This window comes from Eurypyga helias, unplaced genomic scaffold, assembly GCF_000690775.1.
Source record: "Eurypyga helias isolate BGI_N326 unplaced genomic scaffold, ASM69077v1 scaffold16421, whole genome shotgun sequence".
Lineage (NCBI taxonomy): Eukaryota > Metazoa > Chordata > Aves > Eurypygiformes > Eurypygidae > Eurypyga > Eurypyga helias.
Window position 1 is genome coordinate 61,212 of NW_010229118.1, and position 12,654 is coordinate 73,865.

General features: G+C 46.9%; 1 protein-coding gene across 1 annotated transcript; it reads right to left on the reverse strand.

Annotated features, from left to right (window-relative positions):
* Positions 1–12,433, reverse strand: LOC104516077 (protein-glutamine gamma-glutamyltransferase E-like). The gene is made up of 13 exons (XM_010160282.1): positions 12,356–12,433; positions 10,388–10,555; positions 9,842–10,084; positions 9,161–9,279; positions 8,537–8,665; positions 6,947–7,124; positions 6,645–6,780; positions 5,687–5,790; positions 4,986–5,231; positions 3,418–3,723; positions 2,314–2,471; positions 1,979–2,112; positions 1–148 (listed from the first exon to the last, which is right to left on the reverse strand). The coding sequence occupies exons 1-13, from the start codon at positions 12,363–12,365 to the stop codon at positions 1–3; spliced, it is 2,079 nt and encodes a 692-aa protein (XP_010158584.1). The 5' UTR covers positions 12,366–12,433.
* Positions 12,434–12,654: the final 221 nt, after the last annotated feature.

Consider the following 12,654-nt stretch of genomic DNA (forward strand, 5'->3'; position numbering starts at 1 on the left):
TTAGTCAATCACATTTACCATCTTAAAGGTCTTGATATTTGCAAATTTATCACAGGAGAAATTAACAAGTAGATGTTTGGGACCTGTTGCAGAAGGAGTGAGTTTAAACCTCGTGCTGGATTTCTCACTGGCTTTCAGTGGTGGGACGCTAAAAACAGGAAACAAAGGGAAAAATATAAGCTGAAAACAGGCTCATGCATCATGTTTGAGTTTCTTCATCAACCATCTCCCGCCCTAAGTACGAATTTCCAGCAGTTCAGTGTGGGCTGGCCATGCAAAGACCATCCAGGACTTGGCTATCTGATAGTTAACTACTCAAGCCCACGCACTGAGGTCTCACTGATACATGATGCAGTGACACAGCACACAAAGGGGGACGTCCTAGCATCGTGTGAGATAAAACTTCATGCAGAACAGAGGGTGTAAAATACCTCCATGAATTATTAAGAGATGAATAATCTGAGACCACGAAGAAGGTTAATGCAAACTTGTGAATTAGAATAGATTCTAGCACCGAGAAAATCTCAGTGTTTGCACAGCAGGGAAGTCTGAACAATGTATTTTGTACTTCTTGAAAAGTCATGTTTATGGTTTTCCCAAACAGCCTTACCCTGTCTGTCTCATCTTGCCTGAGGATAAAGTTGTGTGTGATAGACACCATAGGGTTGCTAAGTTCCCTCAGGAGCTCTTCCAGATGATGGGATAGACCATTCCTAGTTGCTCAAAAGCAACTGGCAATGTTAAGTTGCTGCGTGTGTTCGTTTGCCTGTGTGCTCAGTTAAAGAGCACACCCTCACACCCAGACAGTAACCGCATCTGTTGGCATAGGTCGAAGTTTGTGTCTGATTTTGTATAGGTACGAAGTAGGGGACAGTCTGAAAATGTAACCTTTCTGTTCCAGTGGTGAAATCCTGAAGGAAAACGAGCAAGACAAGGTACAAAACCATCGAAGCGTAAGACCAGGAACCTGGGAGCTCTAGTAAAAGGAACATACTTTGTTCCAGTGTTCTCGTTCTCCATCTCAGCACCATCTAATGGTTAGTTGCCTTTGTTTATTAATCTCCTAACCTAAGTATTTTGTAGAGTTCTGAAAGCAGAGCTAGAAAATCAATGTGCCTGGCGGTCTTGGTTTGGAAAAACCTTTTTTTTTTTTAATCAAAGAACCGAGCCCAAACTTCTGTTGTACCATTCACCAGTGTTCCTACTCTCTTCCTGCCTGTCTCATGGATTTCAGCTGTGTTCAGGTTCAATTCAGCCATCTCAGGCTGCTGGCCATGGTTTGCGCTGTTCTCTGAAAGCTATCCCCCTGGTCAGGATTTACTGTGTTGGGAATAGCTGTGCACAGGGCACACCTGGGCTTGGGTTTTTCAGGGTTACCATCCTTGGAGATCACAAGCTGTGTCTTAATGATCTGCTTCTGTTCCCAAAGCTGGGACACTGGTGCATCTGCTTTTTACATGTATACTGTCTGTTTGATGTAAATGCAACTTGTTCAGAAAGCTGAACACCCAGACTGGCACCTGCAGTCCATCTAAGAAAGTGGAAAAAAACCCCAGCTGGTTAATATATGCTATAATTTGGGTATAGTATGGCCAAAACCAGTCATTGTTGGCCCTGCGATCAGAATAAGAAGGTTCAATCCATCTGGCCTATAGGAGCACAGACGGCCTCAGCAGAATTTACTCCATGGGTAAGTATATACATTTTTTCTGGAACTGTGGGGCCCTGCCAGATAGGCAGGAAAACAAGTTCTGTCCAGTTATGACAGCTGTGATTTGTCCTCCCAAACCACGTAGCCAAAGCCTAGGCTAGATGAAGAGCTGGCTTAAAGCTGTATGAGATGAGACACTGATCGGCGTCCCAAGTTATGGCAAGAAGAAAAGGCTGTCTCATCCCACTGTTTGGTTCCAAGCCGTCCGTGCCTGTGTTCTTCCTCATGTGTCTTTAATAGCAGGAAGGAGGCATTTCTCATACTTACTCTATCTCAAGGATTCCTGTGAGCAGGTCATTGCCTTCTACCTGCAGTACACAGTCCATCACTTCTACATCGATAGGATTGGCAAATGTCACTTCCACATCCACTTCTTTATTCACTTTTGCTTCACCAAGTACCTGTGCAATGAAAATGCTTGAAAGGTTAGGTTCTCGGTATTCTTTTCTGTCTGAGCCTTCTTAGTCAATCAGAAGAGGAGGTATGTGATGGACCACGGCAGAATGTGAGCAGAACATCTTTTTTGGGGAAGAAAGTGCTTACAAGAGCTCATTTTCCCCTTTCTCTGCCACTGCAGTTAGAGCAAAGGGACAGCAGTTTACCTGGATGTCAATGGCAGGATTGTCCAGGGTGATGTCTCTCTGCACTAGCACTTGAATCCCACCTTCAACGTGACATAAAGCAGTTACCTGGATGGTGTTGTCTGTAGTTAACTGCTGTTGGTACTCAGTATATGGTATAGTAATGGGAAATTGTTTCTCTGGAAGACAATAAAAAGGAATTGGTGCATGCTTTTATAAGCCTGCGAAAGGTTCGTACCTAATCGTAGCATTTTCCTTTCATGCTCTGTCTGGGACGAGGAAGGCCTTCAGCCCTCACTGCCAAACTCAGTTCGTGCAAATCTAGCAGTTTGCTATATAGAGAGGGATCTCTTCGATGTTACCCCTCCTCCATTCCCTGCTACTATATTGCCTGGCTCATTTTCCTCCTGATTGCTTGGAAAGACAAGACGGCCGGGGTTTAAGGAGTTCCCCGGTGCCATTCTGTTTGTTATGGGAGATGTTCTGATGGGCCTCATCAGTCCTATTTGCTCACAGTACACTCAGATGAGCTGGGTCATGTCTTGATGCCTCTTTCATTTTTCCTAGCCCTGTCTGCTTGTAGGTCTTCTTACAGTAGTTTCCATGCTGTAATTCAAATCAAGGAATACAGGATGGGAAGGGATCTCCGCTGACGATTCACATTTGTGGCCATTCACACTGTAAACATCCAGCTGAGAGCTGCAGAGTAGCTGTGCTGCAGGCAGACACTGTGAGCCCATTCTGAAGTGCTCACCGGTTGGGTTTCTCCTTCTGGTTGTAGCCATTCCTCCCCCCTTTCAGTAAGGCCTCTCAGGTGACCAGAACACGTTCAGCTGAGTTCTGTGCTTTTGCATTGTCCTTATCTTTTTGATGCACACTTCAAGTTTACTCACCGTCTCCTTTCCACTCCCGAGACACCTTTTCCACAATCTGAGTGGAAATGAGAGTGTGGAACATCCCTTTCTGATACATTTGTAAGTGCAGTGTAATATTTTTTCAATTTCTGCATAGAAATTAAAGATTGCAGCTTCTTAGAGCTTTTTCTCCCAAGCTGACCACCTCCTAATGCCTATTTACTGAGCAAGCAATTACACATTTATAAATAGAAGTTGTTTGAGAAATTACCTTCCTTAGGAGGCAGAGTGACAGACACGGAGTCCTTCCAGATCTCATGAACCGGTCTTCTGGTGTACACAGTGCTCCAAGCCGTCATATTTACCTGAACAGCCTGAGCATCAGACTGTAAGTTTGCAAGAACCAGAATTAGACTGAGATCTTTACCAACTTCTAAGGGACCAGCCACCTTGAACTTCCCTGAGATGTCAGGCTTTTGATCGATTTCCTGTGGTGTTGGTGCTGTAGGATCAAATTTATCCTCAAGTCCCAGCTTCTTACGGGCTTTTTTAAAAGTATCTCTTTCTTTTTTAGAGCCTGTCAGAGACAACCATGAGAATTACCCTCAGCAGCTAACAGGCATCTCTAGGTGACTGCTAGAGACAGGCCAGCAGAGCACAGTGTCTGTCCTTACAGGTGGACAGAGCCTGTTTTCCATAGCCACCTCTAATTTTCTGGATCTGCAGTCAGTAATGTCACTGCCCCTCCAGTAACATTTTTTTAACACAAAAGCTGAAGTCCAGAGTTTCTCAGTTTTTCCATTTCTATCCCCTTTTGTGGTCATAGTACTTAGAAATGTAGGTTTGTATTTGCTAATGGAAAGAGGCCCCTAATCCAGGGGCTGGCTGACAGGCAAGCATCCACTCAGCCTCTCGCTCGCTTGCCATTCCCACAGGATGGGGAGGAAACAGAGGGAAGGTGAGAAGACTCGTCAGTCGAGCAGGGCCTCCACACGCATAAAGGTTGCTTGGGAATAGGGATGCCATAACCAGGAATGAACCTTGCCCCTTTCCTCCGCCTTCTGCTGAGCTGTTAGTGCTGAGCACTGTGCTGTGGGACAGACCTGGGGTGGTCCGGGGCAAATGTCCTGGCTGGGTGCCCTCCCACCCACCCACAGCCTACTCACTGAGAGGGGAGGGACAGGGAGGAAGAGGGAAAGCCTTGAGCCTGAGTACTGCTGAGGGGTTCCCGGTACTTTGAGCAGGGCAGCTGTGAAGAAGGTTAACTCCATCCCAACCAGAGCCAGCACACAATGGAAGGCAGTTGCCTGGGCTCTACCCTACCACGCTTTTCACCCTTCTGCTCCAGATTCCCAGTAACAGTGGTCATGTGCTTGCAAACTCAGTTCATGATTGTAATTTCTTTTTCTGCACTGTCGAACCAAAAGGTCTGACAAGTTTACACGCAGTTTGACCTTTGAAAGAATGGCTGCTCTGGGGTCTAACTTAGGTTTCTGTAATAGGCCTTCCATCTGGCTGTCAGATAACTGGGCTGCAGACCAGTTCTCACAGAGCAGAGGCAGCACACGTCAGCAGTAGGCAGAGGGAACAGCGAATGCGTTACTCAGACACTTGGCCATGCCTTATCTGAGTCCCACAGAGCAGCTCCATACCAGCACAGGGCAGCATTTTCTACTCTTTACCTTCTCTTCCCTTTTCTGTTAGAACTGAATCAACTAGGTATAAATTTTGCTCATACCTTACAGATGCCAGAACTTGCCCACTAAGAGATTCCTAAAGTTTAGATATGTTTGGGAATGAAGCAGCTATATAACCAGAAGAACCAGTGTTTTTCTTTACCTTCTTCATATTTATAGTCATTGGTGACATCTACACGATCGTCTCTGCCAACTGCCTTTGTGCTGATGGATTGGCCAATTGTGGTAGACGCGGAGTATATCAGTGTCTTCTTTCCAGTTGCAGGGTCGTAATTCCAGTACATACAGTCTGCATTCACTTCTGCAAATACGAATGGGCAGTCGTAGTCCAGATCTACATCTCCTTCTTTGATGGCGTTCCGTGAGGCTGGACCACACTGGTAAATTCCTACAGCATCAAGAAAAAGTGTTTTTGACCTAATCAACTCTTGGACGGTAAGCAGATATTTATCAGTGACTCTGAACTGCCCAATGCTGTTGTCCCATTCCAGCCCTTCCACCCCCATAGATGCTCATACCAGGCAATGTCAGTGTATCTTGGGCTTGTTCTGACGATACACTGGATTTATATTATCTATCTCTTGACTTTTAGCAGCTCTGGGTATGTACACTGGCAATGGAGGGGTTGCTGCCGAAGACTGCTCCCAGAGGTCTAGCTTGTTTCTGGGCATCCACAGCTGATCTGAGGCTTTTCTAATGCAGTGAAGTGTTCTCCTCTGCCACTCTTCTTCAGAGCAGGATGAGGAATTACTTTTATAATGGTTTTGCTTTTTTTTTTCTTCTCTCTGACAGTGACTGACTTTGTAGTTTTTCACCATTATTCCTGAAATGAAATCTCTGTACCTCCACTTTCTTCCTGGGGAGTTGCATCCAGAATTTGCCATCCACTGTATGACGGGCCCAAGTCGCTGCGGGAAAACCAGCTTTCATTCCAGACGTGGAAATTCCTACACATGCAAGAATGAACAAAGTAAGCTACTGGTATGTGTGTTCAGAGTCCCGTTCACATCCCTTAATCAGCCAGCCTAGTTACATGTATTAAATGCCTTAATTTGCATAGCTTCTAATCGGAGCCTGGAGCCTGACCCCTTCCCTTGGATCCTGACTGTATCAGCTAGATAGGAGCTGAGTGCATTGTGGGACGGACGTAAACGTTCGGAGGCAGAAAGCGAATTTGAAACATGATTCAAAACATCTCGAACCCGTTTTTCCTCCAACAGCTGGGAGCGTGTGCCCTCACTGAGTTTTCTCTGCAGCACAGTGCCGCAGTTACTGCTTCTGTTGAGAATGGGGCAGGAGCAAGCAGGGGAGTAAACCCCTGCTCTTCGCTATATGCAAGCTTGTTTGAATTGCACCCGGTGCTTAACAGTGGCAATGATGAAATTAATTTCACTGCAGATTATGTCACTGGGGAGAGAAAAAAAAAAATTCAGGCAGCTGGTTGTGCTGAACTTCCACAGTTTAATGGGAACTGTTCCTGGAGAATAAGCCAAGTCTTGCTGTTTGGTATTTCCAGCGCAGTATCACAAATTTTTAGTGGTCTGTGGCATCGTAACTGTAACTTTGCCTGCCCTGGCTTCTGTTTGCTGTGGTAACTCATGTCATAACTCTGTTTAACTTGGAAAGAGTAAAACCACTGAGTTTTGTACTGTTACTTTGTAGCATTTTTTAATTGATCCTGTTTGTGTGTAGTTGTTTGACAGGCAATTGCTAAGAAGGTGACTAGGCGTTTGTCCTTAGAATCTCTTCTCTGCACCCGAAGTCTCTATAGGTCCTACTGTCAGGTATCTTCGAGCCTTACCATATGCTGTCAGCTGCCCTGTCCAAATGATTTCCAGAAGCATCGTAGAACTCATCTATACGCAGATTTCCATCTGCATCGTGGGCAGAGCTGAAGTTTGTAATTGTACGAGTGGGAATCCCCAGACATCTGAGCACTAAAGAGCAAATAGAACACCATCATCAGAAGGCAGTGCTTCTGGAATATGAAGTTTCAGAACACATACCAACGTCTTGACAGAGGGAGTCATGTGGGAAGTATTATTAATGCTTCTTTTAACAGAATCTGTGCAGTGTCAGTTATGTGCATGACATAAAACATACCTGTAGTCAGTACCGCTGCAAAAACCCAGCATTGTCCATATCTAACAGGTTTGAATCCTGATTTTTTCCAGTTTTGCAGGATTTCACCACTTCCAGTCCAGCTGCTTGGACTCTTCCCACCATCATAATTTCCACTCCAGTTTCCTAGCACCACCCCTTGGTCATCATTGGCATTGACCTGTAAAAATATTCACTGAGTTTATGATGAGATAAATGGTTTACAGCGGCTGCAGCAGCAGTAGGGGGGCAGGCAGGAGAAAAGGGGGACAAAAGGCACTGCTTCCTGCAGCTTGCCTTCAGGAAGGAGCCGTAGTTATTCAGGGAAATGAAATACGTGCCTTCTCAGAACTGGGGAACATGTAAACACTTTCTCCCACTCAAGTGCAGTAGCACCAAGTGCAGGGAGACAAACACCAGCTTCCAGTGACCCTTCCTGACGTGAGGCGGCAGCTTTACGCCCATATGATCGAGTGACATCGTCAAATCCTCTCACGCAGCTAAGTTTGCAGAACATGCCTGGATCATGATGTCGTGGGCCCCCAGCAAATTTACATCAAATCAGGGGAAGTGGCTGACACCACAAATGGGGCACAGTCACCCTGACAGTCTCAGGTACTGTGTCAACAGAAACCTTGTCAGCTGCAGGAAAAAAAGGTGTTGAATAGGAACTGGGGGCAGAACCCCGCCATGCACTAGTACAGGCTGGGGAGCAGCTGGCTGAGCGGCCGCCCATCGGAAAGGGGCCTGGGAGCTACAGCAACTACCAGGCTGACGTTGAGCCAGCGGTGCGCACTTGTCATAAAGGGAAAGCCAGCGCGAGGCTGCACTCGGAACAGTGCGACCAGGACATTGAGGGAAGCTGTTAACCCCCTTTAATTAGCCCTAGCGCGGCAGTGCCAGGAATCCCGTCTCCCATTATGGGCCCCTGAGTTCCAGGCCCAGGAGGGAGGGCTGCCAAAGTGGCCAGGGGCCCTAGAGCACACACACTACAAGGAAAATTGGGAGCACCAGTCGAGTTCAGTCTGGTTACGAAGGGAATAAGGGGAATGCCATGGCAGCTCACAACTACCTGAATGGAACATGGTGCTCAGGCCACTTTTTCTGGCAGTTATATAACAAGAGGCAACAGCAGAAAGTTGTAGCTTGGGAAAATCCTCTCTGAAATAAGAGGAAAACTCCTCACCGAGAGAGTAGCGCAGTTTTGGGCGGGTCGCCCAGAGAGGCCCTGGGGCCTCCCTCCTTGGAGATTTTCAAGGCAGCCTGACAAGTTCACGGCTGAGCTGACCTAGTACCACTGTAGTTCCGCTTAAACGGGGCTGGACTAAAGATCCCCAAGGGCCTGCTATCACAAGATCCCACTCCGTGTCTTACACTTTCGGTTTTATAGCAAAGTAATAGGTATCAGAAATACCGCAGATGAGGTAAATCTGCAGGCCTGGAGCAGATGGCCACCTGAGTGTTTTGCTGGCCTACACTTAGGGTGCATACGAACAGCGGCCTGGAATTTTCTGAGAAGTATCTTCATACTTACTTTCACGAAGTACTTTAAAGCACAGTCAGTAGCTCTGACTTTCTGAACATGTTGCTTACCATTGCACTGAGAACACGGCCCAGATACTTGGGGTCGTTTCGGTGAGATACATCTGTGACAGGATCCCGACGATACTGTAAGCTTCGATCCAGCATGGAAAGGCAAATACTGAGAATATCTCCTTGAAACTGTGTTATAGAAAGAAGTCAGTGTTTTGGAAGCACAGATTATCGAAAATCAGGACAAGTACAGCCGTACAAGTGTTTAATGCTTTTGGAATCACCAAACAAGGTACTGCAGCTCAGCCAGGAGTTACCGTATAAAAATGCAGCCTCAACAAACTGAAAATTAGAGCTCAAAGAGTTTTTCAGAACCTGAAATCTGTGGACTTAAGGCCAGGCCTTTGCCTCTCATCACTGCTACCGTACTTCAGTACCCAGCAGACACTGAGGTTTGTCCTGGCTGCACCTCTGGGTCCCAGGTCATAGCACTGACTGAGCAATTACGAATCCTCATTAATCAGCCTAACAGGGCTTGGCGTGAGTTCTGATTCCAGTGCCAGACTCCTGCTCTTCAGAGGATTATGACTGCGATGAACTGGAAAAAGCAAACAAGCCCTGATCATGCAGTTCGTGTAAGAACCAGCCCACACACACTGCGGGATGTTTCCGTGCTGCATTTACCTGGCCAAAGTTCCATCCAAAGCTGTTGATACGATTTTTGTTGCCCGCAAAAATGATGCCAAACTCTTCCAGCACATATTCCTTACACTCAGCCTGGTTGGGCATGAACACATCATCTCCTGGAAAGCCAAAACAGAGGTAAGTACAACTACAGCAGGCAAAACAACCCAAACCCTCAGGAGCCCTGGTCTCCATCCATAAGAGGGTTTGCAGCTCACCACCCTTTGCCGTTCTTGCTGTTAGAAACAGATTGTGAAACTTGGGATTTCCTATAGTTAGAGAAAGGGGTGGAGGTTATCTGAGTGAAGACAGAGGTGTGACACGGTCAGACTTGGGAGAAGATGGCAGCTGTCTACAGAGACCAGACACACGCCTCTGAACTTGGGCAGAAGCAGGGAAGCTCTGGTAAAATCAGAACTTAATCTGCTTACACAGAATGTAATCTTTCGGGGCAAGGGGCTTTCCAGCAAGTACACGATACAGACCTGATTTTATGTACCAGATAGCCCTAATGAACTGTTAAACCCTTCTCTTCTGTCACTGGTACATTACTTAGTGAACGTTCACCCCTGTGTTAAGGAAGTACCAGCCAAGCGGGGAAGCTGCAAATACTGACGTTTGTTAATTAGACAAAACTACAAGCAGCTTAGTTCTTTCCGGGGTAAGTCAGCATGTTCATACCTGAAGACCATGGGTTAAAGAGCAAAACAAAAGTGCCAAGGCTTGCTGGAGAGGAGCTGTCACTTGAAGGACTTTGAACACTCAGCTTGTAACGTCCAATGACAGCGTTCGGTGGGCTGGAAATGGAGATGCTCACAGAGTTGGAGCTGGCAGATTGCAGAACTGCGCTCCAGCCATCCTTGCTCACTGTGCTGGAGATACCAAATGTGGCCTGCGTCTTAGTGAGCTTTGAGGGTTTTGGACCTTTTAAGGAAAACAAACAACATTGTTTTACCCAGCTTGCTGAAATAGGTTTAGTTGTCAACAACCTCAGCAGAGAGGTAACCCCTCCTGCAGATTAATTGGTGCCCTGTGGCGGAGGCTGACCCAAGCTGTCACTGCGAGCGGAGATGGGAGTAATACAACAAACACCTCGATTCCATGGCTGTGTGGACCAGTATGGTGGATCCGAGGGATTATCTTGCTGCCCTGTAGTGCAATATCAGGCCAGGCCAAAACAATGTCACGAGGCAGCATTACCCTTTCTGTGAGAGTAGGGAGCCATACCTATTTCTGCGATGAATGTTAAGTTTTGCTCAGGCTGTCCTGTTCCATTGAAGGTGACGGTGAAGGCCTGTCCTCTCCTCACAATCAACTCTTGGCTAGAAAATTTACTTGTGTGGTGATCTCTTGCATTTTCTTTCAGGTGCCAGTTGGTACTTGGCTGTGTTGCAGCTATAAAAAAGCAAAGTGCAAGAAAACTTGAGGGTACATCCAAGGAGGAAGCAGCACAGACACACACTCGGGAGTTGCGTGTTATTTCCACAGGTATGTAGTACCCAGGGGAGGTTTCCACCAAAACCAGAAACAATTAATTTGTGAGCTTTTTTTGAGAGGGAGAGAGAGACTCCACCTTGTTAGAGATTATCTGCGCAATCAAAAACAAAAGGAGGGTTTTTTTTCTGATACTAAAGAAGAATTAGAAGGGCGAGAACCCGGAGAGAATTGAATCCTTGTGAGCAACATGGATAAGGAATCTATCTGAGCTCAACTAACTCTTTCAAGGTGCCGTCCATTCTAAGACGTGGTGTTACACTGACGGAGGCGCAGCCTCACTGGCTCTGAGTGGGGGAGAGGGATTGAGCTGAGGAACAGCTCTGCATTTCAATCCGTGCTGTTATCTCTAGCCCATCACCTGTCGTGTACCTCTGGCACAGCTGACAGCTGCTGCCTCTTGGAATCAGCTGCCGAGAACATCCTGACGGACACTGGGCTGGCGTGTGGTCGTGGGAGCGATGGCAGAATTGGAGAGAGAACACTACAGAAATCACGGATGTGAATGCAGATGTTGCAGAAAGCTCTTGCGTGTGAACTGTGGCTTCAGTAAGAGGCCAGAGAATAAGCATTTGAGACTGGTCTGGCTCTGTCAGCAGCAGAGCCTACGGAGGGTTCTCTAAGAGGAGATGGCTGGATGGTTTAAATGAAATGCACAAGTATAGGCGAAAAAGAGGGTGGGGTTTTTTTCCCCCTTAGGTCACTGTGTGCTTTTTTAAAAATATTTTTGTTATTTGCTCTTCTGCCCCCTCAAAGAGGGAGCTTTGGAAAGAGTAAGAGTGTGCGTGGTCCTTAATAGTGGAACACAGCTACCCTGTGCCGTTACTGGCCTGATCATCCCATGCTCAACCAGATATCTTGGTGTAAAGATTTTTTAAAGCGTGATCTTACGTTTATCAAGTTCAAGCAAGCCCTGACGTAACTACACTGTCAGTCCTAGCAATGTAGTCACAGTTGAGATCCGGGGAGCACTTTTTTGACAGTAGCAAGGCGAGCAGCACGTACATTGATTTTTCAGGAACTTACCTCCCTTAAAAAGAAACACCTTCAGAAACCTAGCAGTGAAGCACATGTGGGGTAGAACAAGCTCAGGAGTGGGTGAGGTTTGTCTTTAAGAAGGCAGGAGTTGTCTGGCAATGTTGGAAAAGCAACATGGGACCATTTATAATGATTACTATGCATGTTGATTTGCATATGTATAAATATTAGCAGGTAAGCCAAAAACCCTCACCCACTGCAACAAAGAAACCACCCTTACATTTTTGTATTCTCTCTGCCTTAAATTCAGTTTCCGACCTTCTCCGCTCTTTGCAGCCTCCCTCAGCCTTTGCAGTGCTACTCCCCCACGTTCTGCTTTGCCCCTCTCTCTCAGGCCAGACCTGTTGGTCTCTCGTTTGCACTCATCTGACAACTCGCTCAGCTGCAGACTTGCCCTTCCTTCCTGTCTGCAAAACGGGCCCTTTGACATCAGATAATGCACCTGTTTCCCAGCTCTCACCCCGATAAGCTTGCTTTTCCCATGCTCACCACAAGCGAAAAAATCCTTCTCCTAACTCTTGATGGAAGAATTTTCTCTTCTTCCGTGGATCAAAACTCCTTGGAGAAGTAGTGATCTTTCCGTGTCCGTTACAGACCCGAACGTGCGGCGTGGCTGTAGGAAAGGAACAAAACGGCACCAGGAAGGGGCTCTCCCTTGCTCACCTTGGCCCATATCTGGTGGGTGCGTCCTGTGTAAGCAGCGTCTGGAGCTTTCCCCTGAACGGCCGCCTCTGCTTGCGTGGACTCCGGGCAGGGCTGGCGCCTGCCACGGCTTTAAAAGTCTGGGTGTCATTTTGCCTGTTTGCAGTATTTCCTGGGGGGTGGAGCTTCCGTAGCCTCTTTGCTCCCCGTTTTTATCCGACCACCAGCGCTCGTGGATCCATTTTTCACGCTCAGTCCCCACACCCTCATCTCGTTTCCTTGCAGCGGAACAGCTGAAGCTTGGGCAATGTTTGTCCTTA

Excerpts from the sequence above, each read along its gene's own strand:
- LOC104516077 (XM_010160282.1), bottom strand. Across the intron at positions 6,781-6,946 it reads TGCAGCGGTACTGACTACAG|TGCTCAGATGTCTGGGGATT; the intron begins GTATGTTTTATG and ends TTTGCTCTTTAG. Across the intron at positions 2,113-2,313 it reads ATCCTGCCATTGACATCCAG|GTACTTGGTGAAGCAAAAGT; the intron begins GTAAACTGCTGT and ends TTCATTGCACAG.